This window comes from Gorilla gorilla, chromosome 6 (genome assembly GCF_029281585.2).
Source record: "Gorilla gorilla gorilla isolate KB3781 chromosome 6, NHGRI_mGorGor1-v2.1_pri, whole genome shotgun sequence".
NCBI lineage: Eukaryota > Metazoa > Chordata > Mammalia > Primates > Hominidae > Gorilla > Gorilla gorilla.
Window position 1 is genome coordinate 47,096,275 of NC_073230.2, and position 19,285 is coordinate 47,115,559.

At 47.7% G+C, this 19,285-nt stretch overlaps 1 protein-coding gene across 1 annotated transcript; it reads left to right on the forward strand.

The window, feature by feature from the left end:
* Positions 1-1,529: 1,529 nt before the first annotated feature.
* LOC101147491 (uncharacterized) lies at positions 1,530-18,849 on the forward strand. The gene is made up of 6 exons (XM_063708051.1): positions 1,530-1,678; positions 1,878-2,124; positions 2,179-2,422; positions 14,885-15,005; positions 16,155-16,219; positions 16,331-18,849. Exons 1-6 carry the CDS (start codon positions 1,530-1,532, stop codon positions 16,450-16,452), a joined length of 948 nt encoding a protein of 315 aa, XP_063564121.1. The 3' UTR covers positions 16,453-18,849.
* Positions 18,850-19,285: the final 436 nt, after the last annotated feature.

A 19,285-nucleotide genomic window follows, 5' to 3' on the forward strand; every position in this document is an offset into this window, starting at 1 on the left:
TAGCTGTGAGCCACCAAAAAGCAGCTGAGACAGGCTGACTAATGAATTTGAGGTTGTCTTTCATTGCGTTCCTATTGCTCACTCTTCTTGAAGTCATCCTCCTTCTAGCTCTCCATTCAGCAGATATTTGTGCAACCCACCATCCTCAATCCTCAGCCTATGGCCAGCTTAACTGTTGTCAATGATTAAATTTAAAATATTTTTATTGGAATGGAGCAATTCCTACAGAATAAAAAAGAAAAAAATTAAAATATTAAAATATAAACATGGATAATATTTCATTTTATGAGTTAATGATGCTATACTATTAATAGTTACCACTGTTACATCCAGTTTCTGCTAAACCTGACCTTTAGGGTCCTTAGAAGACCATTAAACATTAGAATATTGGTCTATGGATGGACACATATCACCATATTGGGTTTTTTAATGCAGTATTTCAGTAATTTTCCCAAGTAAAGGCAGGGAGAAAGGAGAAGTGGTTTTGAAACTGTGCTCAATCACGTAAGACTGCAGTCAGCTTGGATATGGTAATGTAAACCTGTGGTGTTTCCAACTTCAGCCCAGCTCCTCCCTAGAGCTCTAGACCCATATAGCAACCACCATTAGACAGCACCACTCTTACTTCACTCATCAACTCCAAAACTGAACTCATTTTTTTTCTGCAAAAATGTCCCCTCCCAGGACTCATCCTAACTCTTCCTTATTTAGTAAAATACACCCTTATTCTACCCCTCCCTCAAAGCAAAACAACGCATCATCATTGCCTCTTCCATTCTCCTATCTGGCAGCTGCCCCTAGCAACCAATTACCAGTTGATATGGCCTCTTGAATATTTTAGGAATCCATCTCCTTTGGATGCTCACTACCATTCACACAGGGTCCTTAAGTTTTCTCTTATTGGCTTCTGCAATGGCCCCCTTGTGGGTTCTCTGCTTATCCTTCTCTGCCCCCCCACCTCCACCCCCCAAGTTATCCGTTCTCTACCAACAGAAGAATAGCTTAAATTGTAATCTGTCCACTCATTGCCTCACCAAGGCATAGACGATTCGTGATTTGGCTCCTGTTTTCTTCTCCAGCCTCATCTTTTTCAGCAACCTAAGTTTGAACTTCAAGACCTGTAATTATTACTCATTCTTCTCAACACATTATTTGTCCCCGTGCTGCATCTCCTTTCTGTTCGGATCCGGATTTGCCATCCCACCCCTATTTTTGTAGTAGAAAATGCCTATTTATCTTTAAAACTCTAACCTACAGTTAGTAAAGCTATCCATTCTTTACGCTGTACATCTTGATAAACCATACTTCCAATAGCAATGATTTGCTTTCATGTATGTCTGCCCACTAGACTGGACATTCCTTGAATGGCTCATACCAGGAATATAGTTGGTACTCAATTTGTGGGGAGCAAAGAGAGAGAAGCGAATAAATGTCAAGACATAAGAATCTGTAGCTGCTAACTTAAATTTACGGATTTAGTGAAACTACTTCTCACAAGCTACCAAATCACAGTGCCATGGGGCCGCAAGATGATCTCAGTGCCACACCGACACCTGCAGAGTCGCAGGGGGGTCCGACACCCCTCAGAAGGAACTCGCAGACCGTCCGAGAAAGCGAATTCTCCAGGGGGTCAGCAGTTAGATGAGGCCCAGGGCAGCCACGAGACCCTCCAGCCAGGGTAGGCGGCTGACCCGCCTCCTGGGATTTGGCCCGTGACAAGCCACGTCGCCAGCTCCGCTCTGAATACCCCCGGCCACGCCACACGAGCGGCCTCAACCCTGAGACGCCCAGGGAACATGAGCTGACCCTCTAGAAGCAAGATGGCGGCCTCCGCTCTCCCCTCCTTCCCCCAAGAACCCCCTCCTGGTCCCCAAAAGAAAGACAAGGACACCGCGGCAACGACGCCGAGATCCGGGAACCTCCGCGAGGCCCGCGGCCACTCCCGAGCCCCCGGGAGATGACTTCACCTCGCGGAGCTCAGAGAGCCGGGGGTGGGGCCGTCGGAAAGACAGCGCGGACAGCCCTCAGCTTGCAGGGGGCGGAGGCCGGGCAGCCTGCGCCCTCCGAGCCATTGTTCTGCGGCCCAGGCCCATGATCACCCTCCTCTCAGCCCACGGACAGGAAGTCGCTCCCCAGCTGCCCCGCCCTGCTCCCCAGCGCCCCGGAAGTGATCTGTAGCGGCCGCTGCAGAGCCGCCAGGAGGAGGGTGGATCTTCCCAGAGCAAAGCGTCGGAGTCCTCCTCCTCCTTCTCCTCCTCCTCCTTCTCCAGCCGCCCAGGCTCCCCCGCCACCCGTCTGACTCCTCCTTCGACCGCTCCCGGCGCGGGGCCTTCCAGGCGACAAGGACCGAGTACCCTCCGGCCGGAGCCACGCAGCCGCGGCTTCTGGAGCCCTCGGGGCGGCGGACTGGCTCGCGGTGCAGGTGAGCGATGCCCGCTCGGGCCGCCCGGGGAGGGACTGGGGCCACCCGGGCGGCGGCGGGGGTGTGTCCGGGCGGCGGCGGGCCGAGGCCCTGACGCGGGTTCGGGCTGCCGAGATTGCACATCCCACGTTCTGCCCGGGGACGAGCTGCGAGATGAGCCCGGCTGGAATCCGGGGCACCGCGTTCGCCGCTGTGGGGCGAGTGAGCCCCCGAGAGTGGGCGGCTGCGGAGAGGTCCCCTGCGCCCGGCAGCCGGTCTCAGTTGGCTTCGTCCGAAGGTCACCCCGCACCTTTCGTCCACGGCGCCCAAGTTCCCGCCCGGGCGGTGCCCGCGACCTGGGGCAACCCGCTGCCGCCGCAGTCCCCGCGCCTCACTCCACCCCTCTCCCCTCCTTCCCTTTTTTTCCACTCCTTGCCTGTGCTAGAGCCGTTGCTTTTTAAGCATCTCCGCCAGGGTTTTTTGTTTGTTTGTTTTGTTTGTTTGTGTTTTTTTTTTTTTTTTGCCAGTTAAAGGAATGGTTTTTCAGACTTAAAGTCATTAGACTCTCCGCACTGAACTGAATACCTGGCTTTGGGCGCTTGCACAGCTTTAGCCCATTTTCAGGTAATCTAGCTTCTAATATGAGGAAGAGAATACATTTTGGGAGAGAGGTGTTTCCTCTGTGGTTCGTTTCTGAAAGATTTCCAGAAGTGGAAGATGTGATTGACATGCTTTAGCCTGGATATATGTGTTTAAGTAGACGGGGGTGACGGCACACAGGGGTGGCAGTGTTGTTTCAGGATTTAGGGAGAATTAGGGAGTTAACTGGCCTGTGCTCGGAAACCTGAATGTCCAGACTTGTAAGAGCTCATCCAAGTGTCGCTGAGGTAGTGTGAGAAGTCCCATGCCACGCCCTACGTGTCAAGCTGAAAAGCACCTAATTTACAAATTGTGTGGTGTGTGGGGGGAACAACCTTTATAAAACATGTATCATAAGTTAATTCTTTTCCAGAAAGTAAATTGCAACTTTAATCATATTCCAGAAATTGGATAACAGATTTCATTGGTAAACTCTTACAGTATGTTTATTAATGTATTTCAGTGTGTCTTATTAGCTCATGTTTTTCTGTCTCTGGTAATACAATATTATTCTAAACCGACTCCTGTATTAAAATAATACACTATTATTGTAAAGTATTATCTGACAACACCGTTTTTTGAGCTTGGATTTCTTTAGGGCAGGAGCCATGTCCTACTTATGACTGTTTCTATGCAGTATGCCTTGAACATAGAAGCTGTTCACACATTTCTGCACTGAATGAATGAGTGTATAGGTTATCTCACAGTCACCATCCAGGAGTTGCTTATTTTTGTTGGGCTGGGCTGTTTGTTTTGTTTTAGGTTCTTGCCACTTACAGACTTTACTTCGTGTTTCATTCTTCAGCAGTCAGAGTTCTTTGCCTTCTAAAACTATCCTCCTCTGAAAGGTTAAAATTATATTAAAATTGTGCTGAGCATTATAACTTGTATTCTAGTGTTAAATGCTTACTACTTGAGCATATTCAGAGTTAGTAGGAAGAGATTGCCTGGTGATACACATCAAGTTTATGTTTGGGGTTGATAACTGTACCCTATCTTAATGAAAAAGAGGAAATTAGGAGTTACCATTGTTTGGATAACGTGGTGCTTCCCAGAATGCTTATAGTGGTTCATTCTTCCCATGAATACACGCAATCCTCTGAAATCCTGATGTGACCTTGGCATGATTTACCAATAGCCTCTTTTACATTTATTTTCCAAGATCCAGATGCTGTTCTCTAGTGTGTTTGCTGGGTGTGCAATAATATGGATCATTTATTTTGAAGCAGTACTTCATTACAACACTTTCTTCACAGGGCTTTCCAGAGGAAGAAAGGGCTAATTATAGAAAAGAATCTTGTCTACCATTTGTGAGGGAATATTTTTGTCTATAGATGGTTGGATTATTTTCACATTAGGTAGGTTCAAATAAGAAGAAAGTGCTGACGTTTTCTCTCCTCTCCAAGTATGTGGTGGTGGTCCTGCACTGTTTTTCCAAGCTTAGCTTCTACAGAACATAAATAAATGTACCAGTGTCAATTCTTGTAGATATGCATATCAGTGTAATATGCATTTGTATTCTTTAGTAGATGAGTGGCAAGGACAATTACATTTAAAATACTGGAATAAGAGGCTGTGAATGTTAATGAGGAAAAAGACTGATTTTGTAGGAGACAGTTTATGATTTTCATTGTTTTATAAAATATTTTAACTCTTAGACACTAAGGAGAGGGAAGCCAGCAATTTCTTACCTCAGTGACATTACCACTATACAGAGGTTAGATTTTCCTTCTTTAATTCAGCAACCCTCTTGGTAATAAGAGTTCTCATGTGTTGATTGCCTGCCGAGCACTGTGATAAGAGCTTTACTTAAATTATTTCTAATCTCCACAACACTTCTGCAAGACAGGTAGTTTTCCCATACTTTATTAAGGTAAATTGAAGTTATTTGCCAGAGGCTAGGCACCTAGCTTGTGTGTAGTAGAGCCTAGATTTGAAAGTAACAAACAATTGCTGAGAGCACTGAGTATTATTGCAGTTAATCCTAAATGGCTGTGGAAAAGGCAGTTCTGACTGAGCTGGAACTGGAGCTTCAGGAAGGTGAAGATACTGATTCCTCTCTCTTGGACATCAAGTGTGGCCTGGGGTTGCCAGCAGTCCTGGCCAGGTGGCCTCAGGCAGCAGCCATTCTTCTCTTTTATCTTCAGCGTGCCTACAAATACAGTGTTATCACCGTCCATGTGTGCCATGATGGAAAAATGGTTGGGCATTGTTCCCGTGGGTGTCCTGGTAAAGTATTTGGACTCAATTCTGGTGTTTGATTAGTGCTTTTTAAAGTAACAGAATCGTCCCTATTTGAGAGGAATACCATAAATCTATTTGTAGTGACCTTTCCTTGAAATCACATTTTTTTTAGTTCGTTCTTTCACTAATGGAAATGGGGGAGAAGCTATGGGGGACAGTAGAAAGAATGGTAAAAGAAGCAGAGATGTGCTTGGTCTGTTTTTAACCGTTTGAGACCATTAATCATTTTCTCTGGGTTTAAGATGGAGGCTTAAAAGTGGCAGAAGTCTTGTAAGGGTTTAGCTGCTATTCAGTGCTGGTAGAATTCTCTTCTCTCCTTCTAAGCCTGTGCACTTTTTAAAATGCACTTTTAAATAGGCTTAATTTGAAGAATGTGTCCATCTCTCTCTCTCTCTTTTTTTTTTTAAAGATATACCCTTAAGTAAAAAACAGCTGATTGTCTGGCCCCCATAAGTAACAGTTACTCTGTTTTTTCTTTAAGACATCTTTCGTATTACCTTATCGCATTCATAAGGATTTGAGTTGCCGTATAGAAAAAAAGAAATTAAAGTTCTATGGGTTTCTAAAATATGTATGAGTAAATTTTAGGTGAGAATTTGCATCTTTGATTTAATTATACGTGAAGGTGATGACTTAGTTTCTCAAAGTCAAGAGGGTAGTCTTTACAAGCCAAAAAAGGCATGCTTCCATAAAATGATACTATTCTTAAAGGCCTTCACAGCTAGGGTCCTATATTAGATGCAATAGATGTAACACTGACATACATAGTCTCCTTAAAGTCTGGGATCCAATTTTATTGCTGAATTTACTTTTGAAAGTAAATGTCAGGGTTTGGTAATGTTATTTTGGACAATAAGACATAGTTAGATTATAAAATGGCTTATACTCCCAGATTTATTGGGAAGGTGGGCAAAGATCCCCCAGTTTCCAAAAGATTATGATTATGGTCATCTAAGCCACAGGATCTGTTTTCTTATGTAGTTGAGAAGCTAACACAGTACTCCATTAAAAGCGGAGGTTGCCACACTGCGTGACCAAACACTGAGTTCAGCTGCCCTGTCTAGATATTCTGGATTACTACAGCAGCCTTCTAGCCTATGGTTGGAACCCATCTGATACTTTTCCCATTCTTGCTTAGAACAATGGTGATATTTCTCTGCTTAAAATCCTCTTGTGGCTCTTTTTTGCCCATTAATAAAATTCAAACTCCATTTATCCTTAATCTCATATACAAAACCTTCAAGATGTGCTCCTTACCTAACTCTCTTTTTTTCCCCTTTATCTTTCATATTTTTCATTTTTTTTCTTACCTAACCCTTTAGCCTTATCTCTCTTCTTGGATGATCTTTTGTTCTACCAATACCCAGCTTCTGGAATGCTAGTGTTTGTTTACTCAGTCCTCCATTTCCTCTTCCTGGAATTCTAGCCTCTCTTCCTTCCCCTAATCTAGTATACTCCTACTGGTCCTTCAGAATTCAGTTTAGGTTATAATTCTCCAAAAAATTACAATTAGGTTCTCTCTCTGGATCCCATCCCTCAAAAAAAAAACAAAAAAAAAAAAACCAAAAAACCTTTAAGACTGGGCTGGTTGCTTCTCTTATGTGCTGTCATAATATCTGTTACAGCTCTTAACTACACTGGAGAGAGTACTTTCATTAGCCTGTTGTAAATTTTGTTGACAGCAGTCCACAGTAACCTGATAACTACACACACACACACACACACACACACACACACAAACACACACACACACACACACACACACACACATTCTTTCTCTCTCTTAAAGGCCTTCTTCGTAGGCCTTTATCAGTCAAGTGCCCAAACTTTCTCAATTCATGGCACCCTTATTATCGCAGTAATTTTTTTCACAGCATCCCTAGGTCAAAAGAAACACCTAACAGTTTAATTTTTTTGTTTTTTGTTTTTTGAGACGGAGTCTCGCTCTTTCACCCATGCTGGAGTGCAGTGGCGCGATTTTGGCTCGCTGCCGCCTCCACCTCCCAGGTTCAAGCAATTCTCCTGCCTCAGCCTCCCGAGTAGCTGGGATTACAGGCACGTGGCACCATGCCTGGCTAATTTTTTGTATTTTTAGTAGAGACGGGGTTTCACCATGCTGGCCAGGCTGGTCTCGAACTCCTGACCTCGTGAGCCATGTGCCTCAGCCTCCCAAAGTGCTGGGATTACAGGCATCAGCAACCATGCCTGGCCAGTTTAATTTATTAAGTAATTAGGTCTGAACAACTTAATAAGTATGTATCTACTAACAAGTCAGTAGCTGTGTGAAAAGATAAAATACATAAACTAAAATCAGTAACTTTCATTCTTAACTGCTATCGTGTATGTACCATAGTTTTCTCGACTAGTGTCCTGTTTGAACATTTAAGTAATATCTAATATTTTGCAATTACAAATGATGTTACAGTGAAAAACTTTGTGTACATGTATCTTTGTATTGTTGGAGAGATACATCTTCAGGATAAATGCATATGTAGAGTTGTTAGGTACTGTCAAACTCCTCATCCTGTGGGGTTATACTATTTTGCATTCCTACCAGCAGTGTATGAGAGTAGAGTGCTTATTTCCTCACAGCCTCACCAGCAGTGTTTTGTCAGCTTTTGAATTTGTGCTGATCTAATAGGTAAGAAATTGTATCTCAGTATATTTTCCATTTGTACTTCTATTACAAGTGAATTGAACATGTTTTCATATGTTTAAGGGTCATTTTAGTATTTATTTTTATTGTTCATATTATTTGCTCACTTTCTTTTCTTTTCTTTTTCCTTTTTGAGACGGAGTTTCGCTCTGTCGCCCAGGCTGGAGTGCAGTGGCACGATCTCTGCTCACTGCAACCTCCGCCTCCCAGGTTCAAGCGATTCTCCTGCCTCAGCCTCCTGAGTAGCTGGGATTACAGGTGCACGCCACCACGCCTAGCTAATTTTTGTATGTGTGTATGTATTTATTTATTTATTTTGAGATGGGGTCTCGCTCTGCCAGGCTGGAGTGCAGTGGCGCCATCTCAGCTCACTGCAACCTCTGCCTCCTAGGTTCAAGCGATTTTCCTGCCTCAGCCTCCCGAGTAGCTGGGACTACAGGCGCGTGCCACCACGCCTGGCTAATTTTTTGTACTTTTAGTAGAGATGGGGTTTCACCGTGTTAGCCAGGATGGTCTCGATCTCCTGACCTCGTGATCCACCTGCCTCGGCCTCCAAAAGTGTTGGGATTACAGGCATGAGCCACCGTGCCTCACCCTAATTTTGTATTTTTAGTAGAGATGGGGTTTCACCATGTTGGTCAGGCTGGTCTCAAACTCCTGACCTCGTGATCCGTCCACCTCAGCCTCCCCAAGTGCTAGGATTACAGGCGTGAGCCACCATGCCGAGCTTTCTTTTACTTTTTTTCTTTTTTTTGAGACAGAGTCTTGCTGGACCCTCCAGGCTGGAGTGCAGTAGTGCAATGGTGCGATCACAGCTCACTGCAGCCTCATCCTCCAAGACTCAAGTGATCTTCCCACCTCAGCCTCCTGAGTAGCTGGAATTATAGGTGCATGCCACCATGCCTTGCTAATTTTTTTTTTTTTTTTTGTCGAGATGGGGTTTTAACATGTTGCCCAGACTGGTCTTAAACTCCTGGGCTCAAGCAATCTGCCCACTTCAGCTTCCCAAAGTGCTGGAATTACAGGCATGAGCTATCGTGCCCGACCAGTTTGCCCATTTTCTATATGACTTTCAGTCTTTTTTCCTCTCAGCTTTGAAAAGTTCTTTCTATTTAAGAATATTAACTGTTTAATTTCGACATATGTTGCAGATATTTTTGCTAGTCGTCTTTTGGCAGTGCTTGTGGTGATTTTTTGCCGTGCAAAAGATTGTTTTTATATAGTCAAATATATAAATTTTAAATTTACTGCATCTGAAGTTTTAGTCATATTTAGGAAACTTCTTACCTTCAGGTTATAGAGAAATTCACACATGCTTTCTTCTGGTACTCATATAGTTTCATTTCTCACATTTAGTTCCATTCAGAGTTTATTTCTATGTATGATATAAGGAATGCATCTAATTTTATCCTTTTCCAAGTGGCTATCCAGTTGCCCCAATGACATTTATTTAAAAAAGAAAAAAAAATTCTTGTTCCTTCTATATGCAGTTGGGTATATTTTTTTTTCTATTGGATTATCTCACCATTCATGCACCAGTACCACATCATTTTAATCATAGAGGCTTTGTAGTATGTTTTAATGTTTGGTAGGGCTAGTCCCCCATTATAGCGCTTCCTCTTCATTGTTTTTCTTGCCTTCTTGTATGAATTTTAGCATCAATTTGTCTAAGTCTATGAAACAATTCATTGCTGGTTTTTTGTTTTTGTTTTTTTTTTTGAGACAGAGTTTCACTGTGTCACCCAGGCTGGAGTGCAGTGGTGCGATCTCAGCTCACTGTACCCTCTGCCTCCCAGGTTCAAGCGATTCTCCTGCCTCCGCCTCCCATGTAGCTGGAACCACAGGCGTGTGCCACCATGCCCAGCTTATTTTTTTATTTTTAGTAGAGACAGGGTTTCGCCATATTGGCCAGGCTGGTCTCAAACTCCTGGCCTCAAGTGATCCACCTGCCTCGGCCTTCCAAAGCGCTGGGATTACAGGCGTGAGCCATGGTGCCCGGCCTCATTGCTGTTTTTATTGGGATCACATTGAACTTATACTAACTGATGAAGAACTGACATCTTTTTTTTGGAGAAAGGGTCTCCCTCTGTTGCCCAGGCTGGAGTGCAGTGGTGCCATCATAGCTCACTGCAGCCTTGAACTCCTGGGCTCAAGTGATCCTCCTGCCTCAGCCACCCAAGTAGATGATAGTACAGGTGTGTGCCACCATGCCCCACTAGAGAATTGACATCTTGATGGTATTGAGACATCTTAACCTAAAACAAACAATGTCTTTTTATTTTTTACATTCTACTTTTGTGTCTTTGAGGAATGGTTTATAGTTTTCTTCATACAAGTTTTCAACATTTCTTGCTTATTCCTAAGCTATTTTATCTTTTTTGTTGCTATTATAGTTTTCTTATCATTTATGTATTTTAACTGGTTATTGTCCATTTATACGAATATTGTTGATTTCTGCATATTTTCCTGCCACCTTGCCAAATTGTTACTAAGTTGACTATGTTAGCCTCTTTTGCATTGCTATGAAAGTATACCTATGACTGGGTAATTCATAAAGGAAAGAGATTTGTTTGGCTTACGGTTCTGCAGGCTGTACTGGCATGACACCAACATCTGCTTGGCGAGTTGAGGCCTCAGGAAGTTTTTACTCATGGAAGAAGGCGAAGGGTGAGCAGGTGTGACACATGGCAAAAGAAGAGTGAGAGAGAGGAGGAGGTTCTGGGCTCTTTTAAACAACCAGCTCTCACGTGAACTAATAGAGTAAGAACTTGCTCATTACTGTGAGGACAGCACCAAGCCATTCGTGAGGAATCTGCCCTATGACGGAAACATCCCCCGACTAGGCCCGCCTCCAACCTTGGGAATTACATTTCAACATGAAACTTGGAAGAGACACACATCCAAATCATATCAATTACTTCCATCATTGCTTCTCTCAGACTTTCCAGATATACTATCGTGTCATCTGTAAATAGTTTTTTTTCCTTCTTTTCCAGTGTTTATGCCTTTAACTATTTATCTTATCTAATTGCACTGACTAATATCTCCAGAACAAGATTAAATAGCAGTGTAACAATGTCTTTAATAGAGGTACTGATTGCTTCGTTGTATTATCTTCACCATGGATATACAAATGTGTACATTTCAACGTAGATAATAGTTTGGCTATGTATATACCTTACAAGGGTTGCACACAGTCCTTCGCTGTGTCTTTAAGAGATGCTTATGGAGATTGGCTGGGCGTGGTGGCTAAGGCCTGTAATCCCAGTACTTTGGGAGGCTGAGGCTAGCAGGTAGCTTGTGCTCATGAGTTTGAGACCAGGTCGAGTAAGATGGTGAAACCCTGTCTCTACAAAAAGTACAAAAATTAGCTGAGTATGGTGGCGTGTGCTTGTGGTCCCAGCTACTAGGGAGGCTGAGGTGGTAGGATCACTTGAGCCCAGGAGGGGAGGCTTCAGTGAGCTGAGATCATGCCACTGCACTCCAGCCTGGGTGACAGAGTGAGACCCCATCTCAATTTTTAAAAAATTAAATTTTAACAAAAAATACTTAAGGAGATGGATGTGGTAAGAAGCAGGAAAGGTCAACTTTCCTAGTGCATGGTAGCAAAATACGGTGTTTAGCATGATAACTGCTCCATGGTTTCTCAGTTTATACAAGCAGCCCTGAGTTTTCTTGCTTCTCTACACAGTTTTCTGGATTTCATTTTGTTTTTTACCCAGCTAGTTATAGATGCCACAGGGTGACCTCCTTTTCCCTTCTAGGCTAAAGCTGTCATAGGTCTATGAAAATCTAGGGATTCCCTTCTAGGCTTGATAGTCTTAAGTGGTGTGCGTGCTTTGCAGATGAGCAAGGCTTGTTTTGTATTGATATGTTGCTGCCTTGACTTCTTGGATTTCTAGATCATATAGCAAGGTAAATGTTAGTCTGTTCTCGCACTGCTATAAAGACATACCCAAGAATGGGTAATTTATAAAGAAAAGAGGTTTAATTAACTCACAGTTCCACATGGCTGGGGAGGCCTCAGGAAACTTAAAATCATGGCAGAAGATGAAGCAGGCGTGTCTTACATGTCAGCAGAAAAGAGAGAGAAGGGGAGAGAGAGAATGAGAATGCATGAGAGTGAGCAAGAGTGAGCATGTGCACGCAAGAGCAGGAAAAACTGCCTTATAAAACCATCAGATCTCGTGAGAACTCACTCACTGTCACGAGAACAGCATGGAGGAAACCGCTTCCATGATCCAGTCACCTCCCACCTAGTCCCTCCCTCAACAAGTGGGGTTATGGCGATTATAATTCAAGATGTGATTTTGGTGGGGACACAGCCAAACCCTATCAGCAGGTTTGTAATTAGATGAGTTTATCCACTGGGGGGTAATCCTAAAGTACATATCTGTGGGTGGTTCTTGACAAGTGTGTAAGACCTGGGACATCTGGCTTTGAGGCAGTTCTTTCTCCAGGTTTTATTTATGCGAATCCACTCATCTGGCAGGAATGATTTGTTGGTGTGAAATCAGGTGTTGGCCCAGCATCCCTTCTCTTCCCCAAGGAGCTTCTTACAGAACAGGTGTTCTCAGGAACACATTCGAGGAGCCCCCTGCTAATGAGAGCCAGAGAGCCCCTGGGTCCGCACACTCCAATGCTGGCCATCTGAATCCGGAGCTGTGGGTGGGAGGGGACCCTGAGCCTTGGGCACTAGAGGGATGGCATAGAGGAGCTTCTAGAAGGACGCCATACTGTGTAGTACTCTAGGTTCTAGCACCTGTGGTTCTTGAGCACTTGAAATGTGGCTTGAGGAGCTGAGGGGTTTTTTTTGTTTAATTTTTTAAAACAGGGTCTTGCTCTGTTGCCCAGGCTGGAGTGCAGTGGCACGATCATAGCTCACTGCAGCCTCCAACTCCTGGGCTCAAGCAATCCTCCTGCCTCAGCCTCTGAGTAGGCTGGCACTACCGGCATGCATCACCACACCTAGCTCATTTAAAAAAAATTTTTTTAGAGGTGGGGTCTTGCTATGTTGTTCAGGCTGGTCTTGAATTCCCAGGCTCAAGCAATCCTCCTGCCTCAGCCTCCCAAAGTGCTGAGATTGTAGGAGTGAGCCACCACATATGGCCTGAGTTTCACATTTTTAAAAATGTTGTTTTGGCCGGGTGTGGTGGCTCACGCTTGTAATCCTAGCACTTTGGGAGGCCAAGGTAGGCGGATTGCCTGAGCTCAGGAGTTAGAGACAAGCCTAGGCAACATGGTGAAACCCCATCTCTGCTAAAATACAAAAAAAAAATTAGCCAGGCATGGCGGCATGGGCCTGTAGTCCCAGCTACTCAGGAGGCTGAGGCAGGAGAACTGCTTGAACCTGGGAGGCAGAGGTTGCAGTAAGCCAAGATGGTGCCACTGCACTCCAGCCTGGCGACAGAGTGAGACTCCATCTCAAAAAAAAAAAAAAAAAAAAAAAAAAAAAACAGAAAAGAAACAAAAAACGTTGTTTTAGTTTTAATTAACTCAAATAGCTTCATGTGGCTAGCTGCCGCCCTGTAGAACAGCACAGTTCTAGAACTTTCGAGACCTTCTCCCTGTTATCCACACTTACTTTACAGAGTAGACTCAGCACTTCGAGTCCCCTGTCCTTCAGGCCAGGCCAAACCTTGGTCCCCAGAGCCCAGTGTGGCAGAGGCCATCGAAAACTGACCCACGCACTCTAGCCCAACCCTGGATTTACAGCCAAGCACTGTATAGGGATGGGTGACTCTTTTGTTTTTGTTTTTGTTTTGAGTTGGGTCTCTCACTCTCTCACCCAGGCTGGAGTGCAGTGGCATAATCATAGCTCACTGTAGCCTTGACCTCCTGGGCTCAAGCCATCCTCCTGCCTCAGCCTCCTGCAGAACTGGCACATGCCACCACACCCAGCTATTTTTTATTTTATTTTTTTGTAGAGTCAGGGTCTCACTATGTTGCCCAGACTGGTCTTGAACTCCTGGCCTCAAGCTATCTTCCTGCCTCAGCCTCCCAAAGTGCTGGGATTACAGGTGTGAGCCACTGCCTGGCCTCTTGGTGACTCTTTGCAAGGGCATTGCTGGCTGGCTGATATGGCCTGCAGCCTCTGCCTGTAACCATCAGAGCGATACTCTCATTATCGGCAAGGTGGGACCCACCCTGGCCCAAGAGACAGGGCCTGTTATTCCACTGTATGGAGGAGAAGCTGAGGCTTAGGGAAGGCAGATGACTTGGCAAGGTCATAAAGACAGCAAGCTGCAGGACCAGCTCATTCTAAGGCATGAACCCCCTGTGGCCCACCTCACCATGATGTTAACATTTCAGCCTGCTCCCTTCCAGGCAGACAGTCTTCCAGAAAGTTACCCGGCTCCCTGGCTGGGCGCGGTGGCTCACGGCTGTAATCTCAGCACTTTGGGAGGCCGAGACGGGCAAATCATGAGGTCAGGAGATGGAGACCATCCTGGCTAACACAGTGAAACCCCGCCTCTACTAAAAATATAAAAAATTAGCTGGGCGTGGTGGCGGGCATCTGCAGTCCCAGCTACTCAGGAGGCTGAAACAGGAGAATGGCGTGAACCTGGGAGGCAGAGCTCGCAGTGAGCCAAGATCGTGCTACTGCACTGCAGCCTGTGCGACAGAGCGAGACTCCGTCTCAAAAAAAACCAAAAGTTACCCAGCAACCCGAGTCATATCCTGATGGTATCCATGCTCCTCAGTCACGCATCCCATGGTGCAGGGGCTGACCCCAAGAGGAGCTGCTGCCCCCAGAGGGTGGGGAGCCGAGGCAGGGCCTGGGTCAGACTTACCAGGCTATGCTCCCAGCCCAGCCCTCACCAGGGACCCCCAACTGCATCTCTCTCCTCTCCAGGCCTCTGTTTCTCCATCTGTGCAACCACAGTGTTGGACATGGTAGTCCCAAGTGTCTGCTCGTAACTTTGCCCTCTTTGTGCCCCCAGGTCAGGGCTGCGATAAGACCCGGTCACGGGTGACCCTGCAGGAGTGGAATGACCCTCTTGACCATGACCTTGAGGCCCAGCTCATCTACCGGCACCTGCTGGACGTGGAGGCCATGCTGTGGTGAGTCCCACCCAGGAGAGCCTGTGCAGCCTGGGGAACGTGCCAGGCTTGGGGCTGCTCCATGGTGGCTGGTCACCTCTCTTGTAATTGGCCACATCTGGGGAAGGCACCAGGAGTACCTCTCTGCAGCACGAGGCCAGCTCAGGTTAGGACAGAGGCCCCAAGGGTCAGGGCCATGCCTGCTTCATGCCATGTGCTGACTGAGCCCGCCTTGCAACCTGCCCAGCTGTTCCCCTAGGCACTTGGAGTACAGGCACAGCCTCAGCCAATTCCCTGAGTTCCTTGGCCATCTTGCTTCGTCCAGTGGTTCTTAGCCTTGGCAGAAGCTTAGAAAAAACAGGATGCTTTTAAAGATCAGCTTTAAAAAACAGGATGCCAAGGCCCCATCACTCAGGGTCTCTGGAGATGTGGCTGGTGCCAGGATACTTCAAGGTGATCCAGTGCTTCCCATGCGCTCAGCTTCCCCTGAGCCAACTGGAGCTGGAGCTCATTCATCTGTTACACCCCTACACTCTGCAAGGAGGAAGGGTGTGGTCCTCCCCATTCCTCATCAACTCTTCCAGGGTTTATCTCTGCCCTCAAAACCCACGAAGGTGGGGTGCGGTGACCCATGCCTGTTATCCCAGCTCTTTGGGAGGTGGAGGCAGGCAGATTGTTGGAGATCAGGAGTTTGAAACCAGCCTGGCCAACATGGCGAAACCTCTTCTCTACTAAAAATACAAAAATTAACTGATGTGGTGGAGGGTGCCTGTAATCCCAGCTACTCAGGAGGCTGAGGCAGGAGAATTGCTTGAACCCAGGAGGTGGAAGTTGCAGTGAGCTTAGATTGCGCCACTGCACTCCAGCCTGGACCGCAGAACAAGACTCTGTCTCAAAAACAAAACAAAACAAATGCAAAGGGCCTTCTGGTCAACCCACAGTGGGATGGGGAGGAGGAGGAGACCCGGGGAGGGAGAAGGTGGAAGGTGCCCTGGTGGGCCTTGGCCCAGCCTCTTCATAGACTGAAAGAGTCAGTCCTGCCATCACCCCCAGAGCCACCTCTAGCCCAGGAGGCCCATGCTGGGCCACCCCCAGCCTTCCCACAAGGACACCAGAAGGTCTGGCAGGGAGAGTGGAGGCTGCTGGCCCCCACTCTGACCTCCCCCACAGGGAGAGGCACCGGGAGCTGAGCGGGGGCGCAGAGGCAGGCACGGTGCCCACGAGCCCTGGCAAAGGTAGGTCTTGCCCACCTGGGACTTGCTCGTGGCCCGAGCCCCCTCCAGAGATGCACGGGTGGGGTCCTCGGGCTCACTCCCAGGGGCCCTCACGGCTGCCTCTGCCCACAGTCCCCGAGGACTCATTGGCCCGGCTGCTCCGGGTGCTGCAGGACCTCCGCGAGGCCCATAGCTCCAGCCCGGCCGGCTCCCCACCCTCAGAGCCCAACTGCCTCCTGGAGCTGCAGACGTGAGGCCCGCCCTACGCTCCCCTTGCTGAGTCCCCTGCCAAGCGCTCGGAGCCCCCCCAGGACACTCTGCACCCCCTCACCCCGGTCCTCCTCATTAGGGTGCAGGGCCTAGGTCTCTTCCAAGTGAGGGAGGGGGGAGAGTCAGGAATAAGGGGATCTCAGAAGTGCAGAACTGAGCAGGCTTGGGCCTGTCATGGCTTGCCTGAAGTGTCCCCAGCTCCCTACAGCCGCTGTAGCCATCACTGCCTCTCCAGGGACCCTCCTCTCCTGCCTAGGACAGACCCAAGCAGAACCACTGCTAGGATGGGCCACACCCAGGGGTCTGGCCTCCAGGGACCTAGAGAATGGGAGGGAGAACGGGGCCCCAGGAGACCCGGCCGCCACCCCACCCGCTACCCTTGGGTGCCACAGGGCTGTGCTGTTGCCAACAGTAAACCTGCTGTTACTGTCCAGGCTCTGGGGTCTTGTGATGAGGGTCTGGGGAGAAAGTGGGCCCGGGGGGACCCCGGAGGCTGTCGGTGGATGTGCCGATGATGGGGCTGACAGTATGGGCTCTGGGCATCCCTGTTCCCCCCTCTTTCTTCCCCCCACTCTTCTGGGGTCGGGGGTTCCTTTCCCTTCCCAGTTGCTGTCTCTGGGTCCCCTCTTTCATGTCCCACAGGCCACAGAGCCCAGTGTGTCCAACCAGCTGTTCTCTCCTCAAAGCAGCCCCCAAGCAAGTCCCTTCTCTAGGGTGTCCCTGAGGACAGCACAGAGGCGGGACTCAGAGACCCCATTCCTCTTCACGCAGCCCTTACCCCAAGCCCTCTAGCTGTGTGGCTGGCAGTGTTGGCCACGTAGGGGCTCCCATCCCCCCACCATTGTGTCACATGGGCTGCCAGGCTCAGCTCCCAGCTGCGTCCACAGTGACCTGGATCAGGGTGGGGACAAGGACTGGACCCTCCTTCTCCAGAAGGCCTTCAGCTCTTGCCTTGCCATGCAGTCACCTCCTTCCCCCTCTGACCCCAGATCCCAAAGGTGCACCGTTGCCCCAGCCCCTTTCTGGCCCCATGGGGTTTCTCTGATGCCTTCCTCATAGAGGCCCGGGGCTGGTCCGATGGTTGGCAAAACTTGACTCCGGCCCAGTCCCCACTCTTGGGGACTTAGAACCCCTGGTGTCCTGGGATCTGGCCTGCCTTTCTTTGGTCAGTCCCTGTGGTCCCCCACCAGCTCCCCCTCCCATAGGGCTGCCCACCAAGCCCTGCCCCCAGCCCAAGAGGAGCCCCCACTGCCTGCGGGGCAGTGATGTCTGGCCACCGGCTCACACCAATGACTTGGTCCTGGGGTGGCAGAAGCAGCAGGTGACAGGAGCAGGGCCCCTGTCCCTCTCTTCTGGCCCTGTGGCACCCAGGCCACACGTTTTGCCCGCTCTTGGGGCTGACCGGCTGCAGGGACCACCAGCCGCTGCTACTGTGGGCCGCCCCGGGGCAGGGTGGGCAGGGCCTTTGTGAGTTATGAGGACACAGAAGTCCCTGAGGCCCCCAGACCTGGCTCAGCCAACCTCTTTCCTCCCCCGGTTGCCCCCCACTCTAAAGCCTCCTCCCTCCCAGCGTCCACTGGCTCCAGGCTCCTCACAACAGCAGCTCATAGACACAGGGCGTCTCCAGGTGGTCCCAGCCCTCCAGATGTTTCTAGCTCTCCAGGTGGGCGCTGTTTTCACGTCTGCCTGCATCCATTCATTCCTTCATTCCTCACCTTTATCCTGTTATCTCTATTTTTTTAAGCTACCAGGAAGGAAAGGGAAGAAGAGATCACGAAACTGGGACCCCCAGAAGGGAGGAGTGGGCTTTGAACTTAGACATCTATCTCAGAGCTCAAATAGGTTGTTTAAAATCACATTCAATTTTCAGATGAAGGGGAACTTTATAGTTTTTTGTTGTTTTTTTTTTTTGAGACAGAGTCTCACTCTGTTGCCCAGGCTGGAGTGCAAATGGCTTGATCTTGGTTCACTGCAACCTCTGCCTCCCAGGTTCAAGCAATTCTCTTGCCTCAGCCTCCCGAGTAGCTGGGACTACAGGCGTGTGCCACCACGCCCAGCTAATTCTTGTATTTTTAGTAGAGACGGAGTTTCTCCATGTTGGCCAGACTGGTCTCGAACTCCTGACCTCAGGTGATCTGACCGCCTTGGCCTCCGAAAGTGCTGAGATTATAGTTGCGAGCCACTGTGCATGGCCAGAACTTGATAATAATTAAAAGAGACTTGAAGCTGGGTGTGACGGTGCACACCTCTAGTCCCAGCTACTCGGGAGGCCAAGGCAGAAGGATCACCTTGAGGCCAGGAGTTTAAGGCCAGCCTGGGCAACATAGCAAAACCTAGTCCCTAAAATTTAAAAAAAAAAAAAAAAAAAAAAGAAAAATAAAGGAGACTTGAAATTTTTGAATAGTGGTGATGGCTACACATTGTGAATGTAATTAACACCACTGAGTTAAACACTTAAAATGGTTAAAATAGCAAATTGTATGTTATACCTATTTTACTACAATAAAAAGTATAAAAAAGAGACAAGATATTTAGGTGACTTACAGCAACCAATTGCAACAAAACAAAATGTTAAGAAATGATCTTTTTATGAGGCAATTGGAAATTTGAACACTGATCAACTATAGGATGATTGGAATTATTAATTTTGTAAAGGTGTGATAAGATACTGCACTTGGCTGGGCACAGTGGCACATGCCTGTAATCCCAGCTACTTGGCAGGCTGAGGTGGGAGAATCGCTTGAGCTCAGGAGTTCGAGACCAGCCTGGGCAACGTGGCGAAATCCCCGTCTTTACAAAAACAAACAAACAAACAAA

What these genes read in the sequence shown, in the direction of transcription:
- LOC101147491 (XM_063708051.1), top strand. Translation starts at nt 1,530, where the DNA reads ATGATCTCAGTGCCACACCGACACCTGCAGAGTCGCAGGGGGGTCCGA. An exon ending in TCTCAGCCCACGGACAGGAA is followed by an intron (nt 2,125 to 2,178) that starts GTCGCTCCCCAG and finishes AGTGATCTGTAG; the next exon opens with CGGCCGCTGCAGAGCCGCCA. An exon ending in CGGACTGGCTCGCGGTGCAG is followed by an intron (nt 2,423 to 14,884) that starts GTGAGCGATGCC and finishes TTGTGCCCCCAG; the next exon opens with GTCAGGGCTGCGATAAGACC.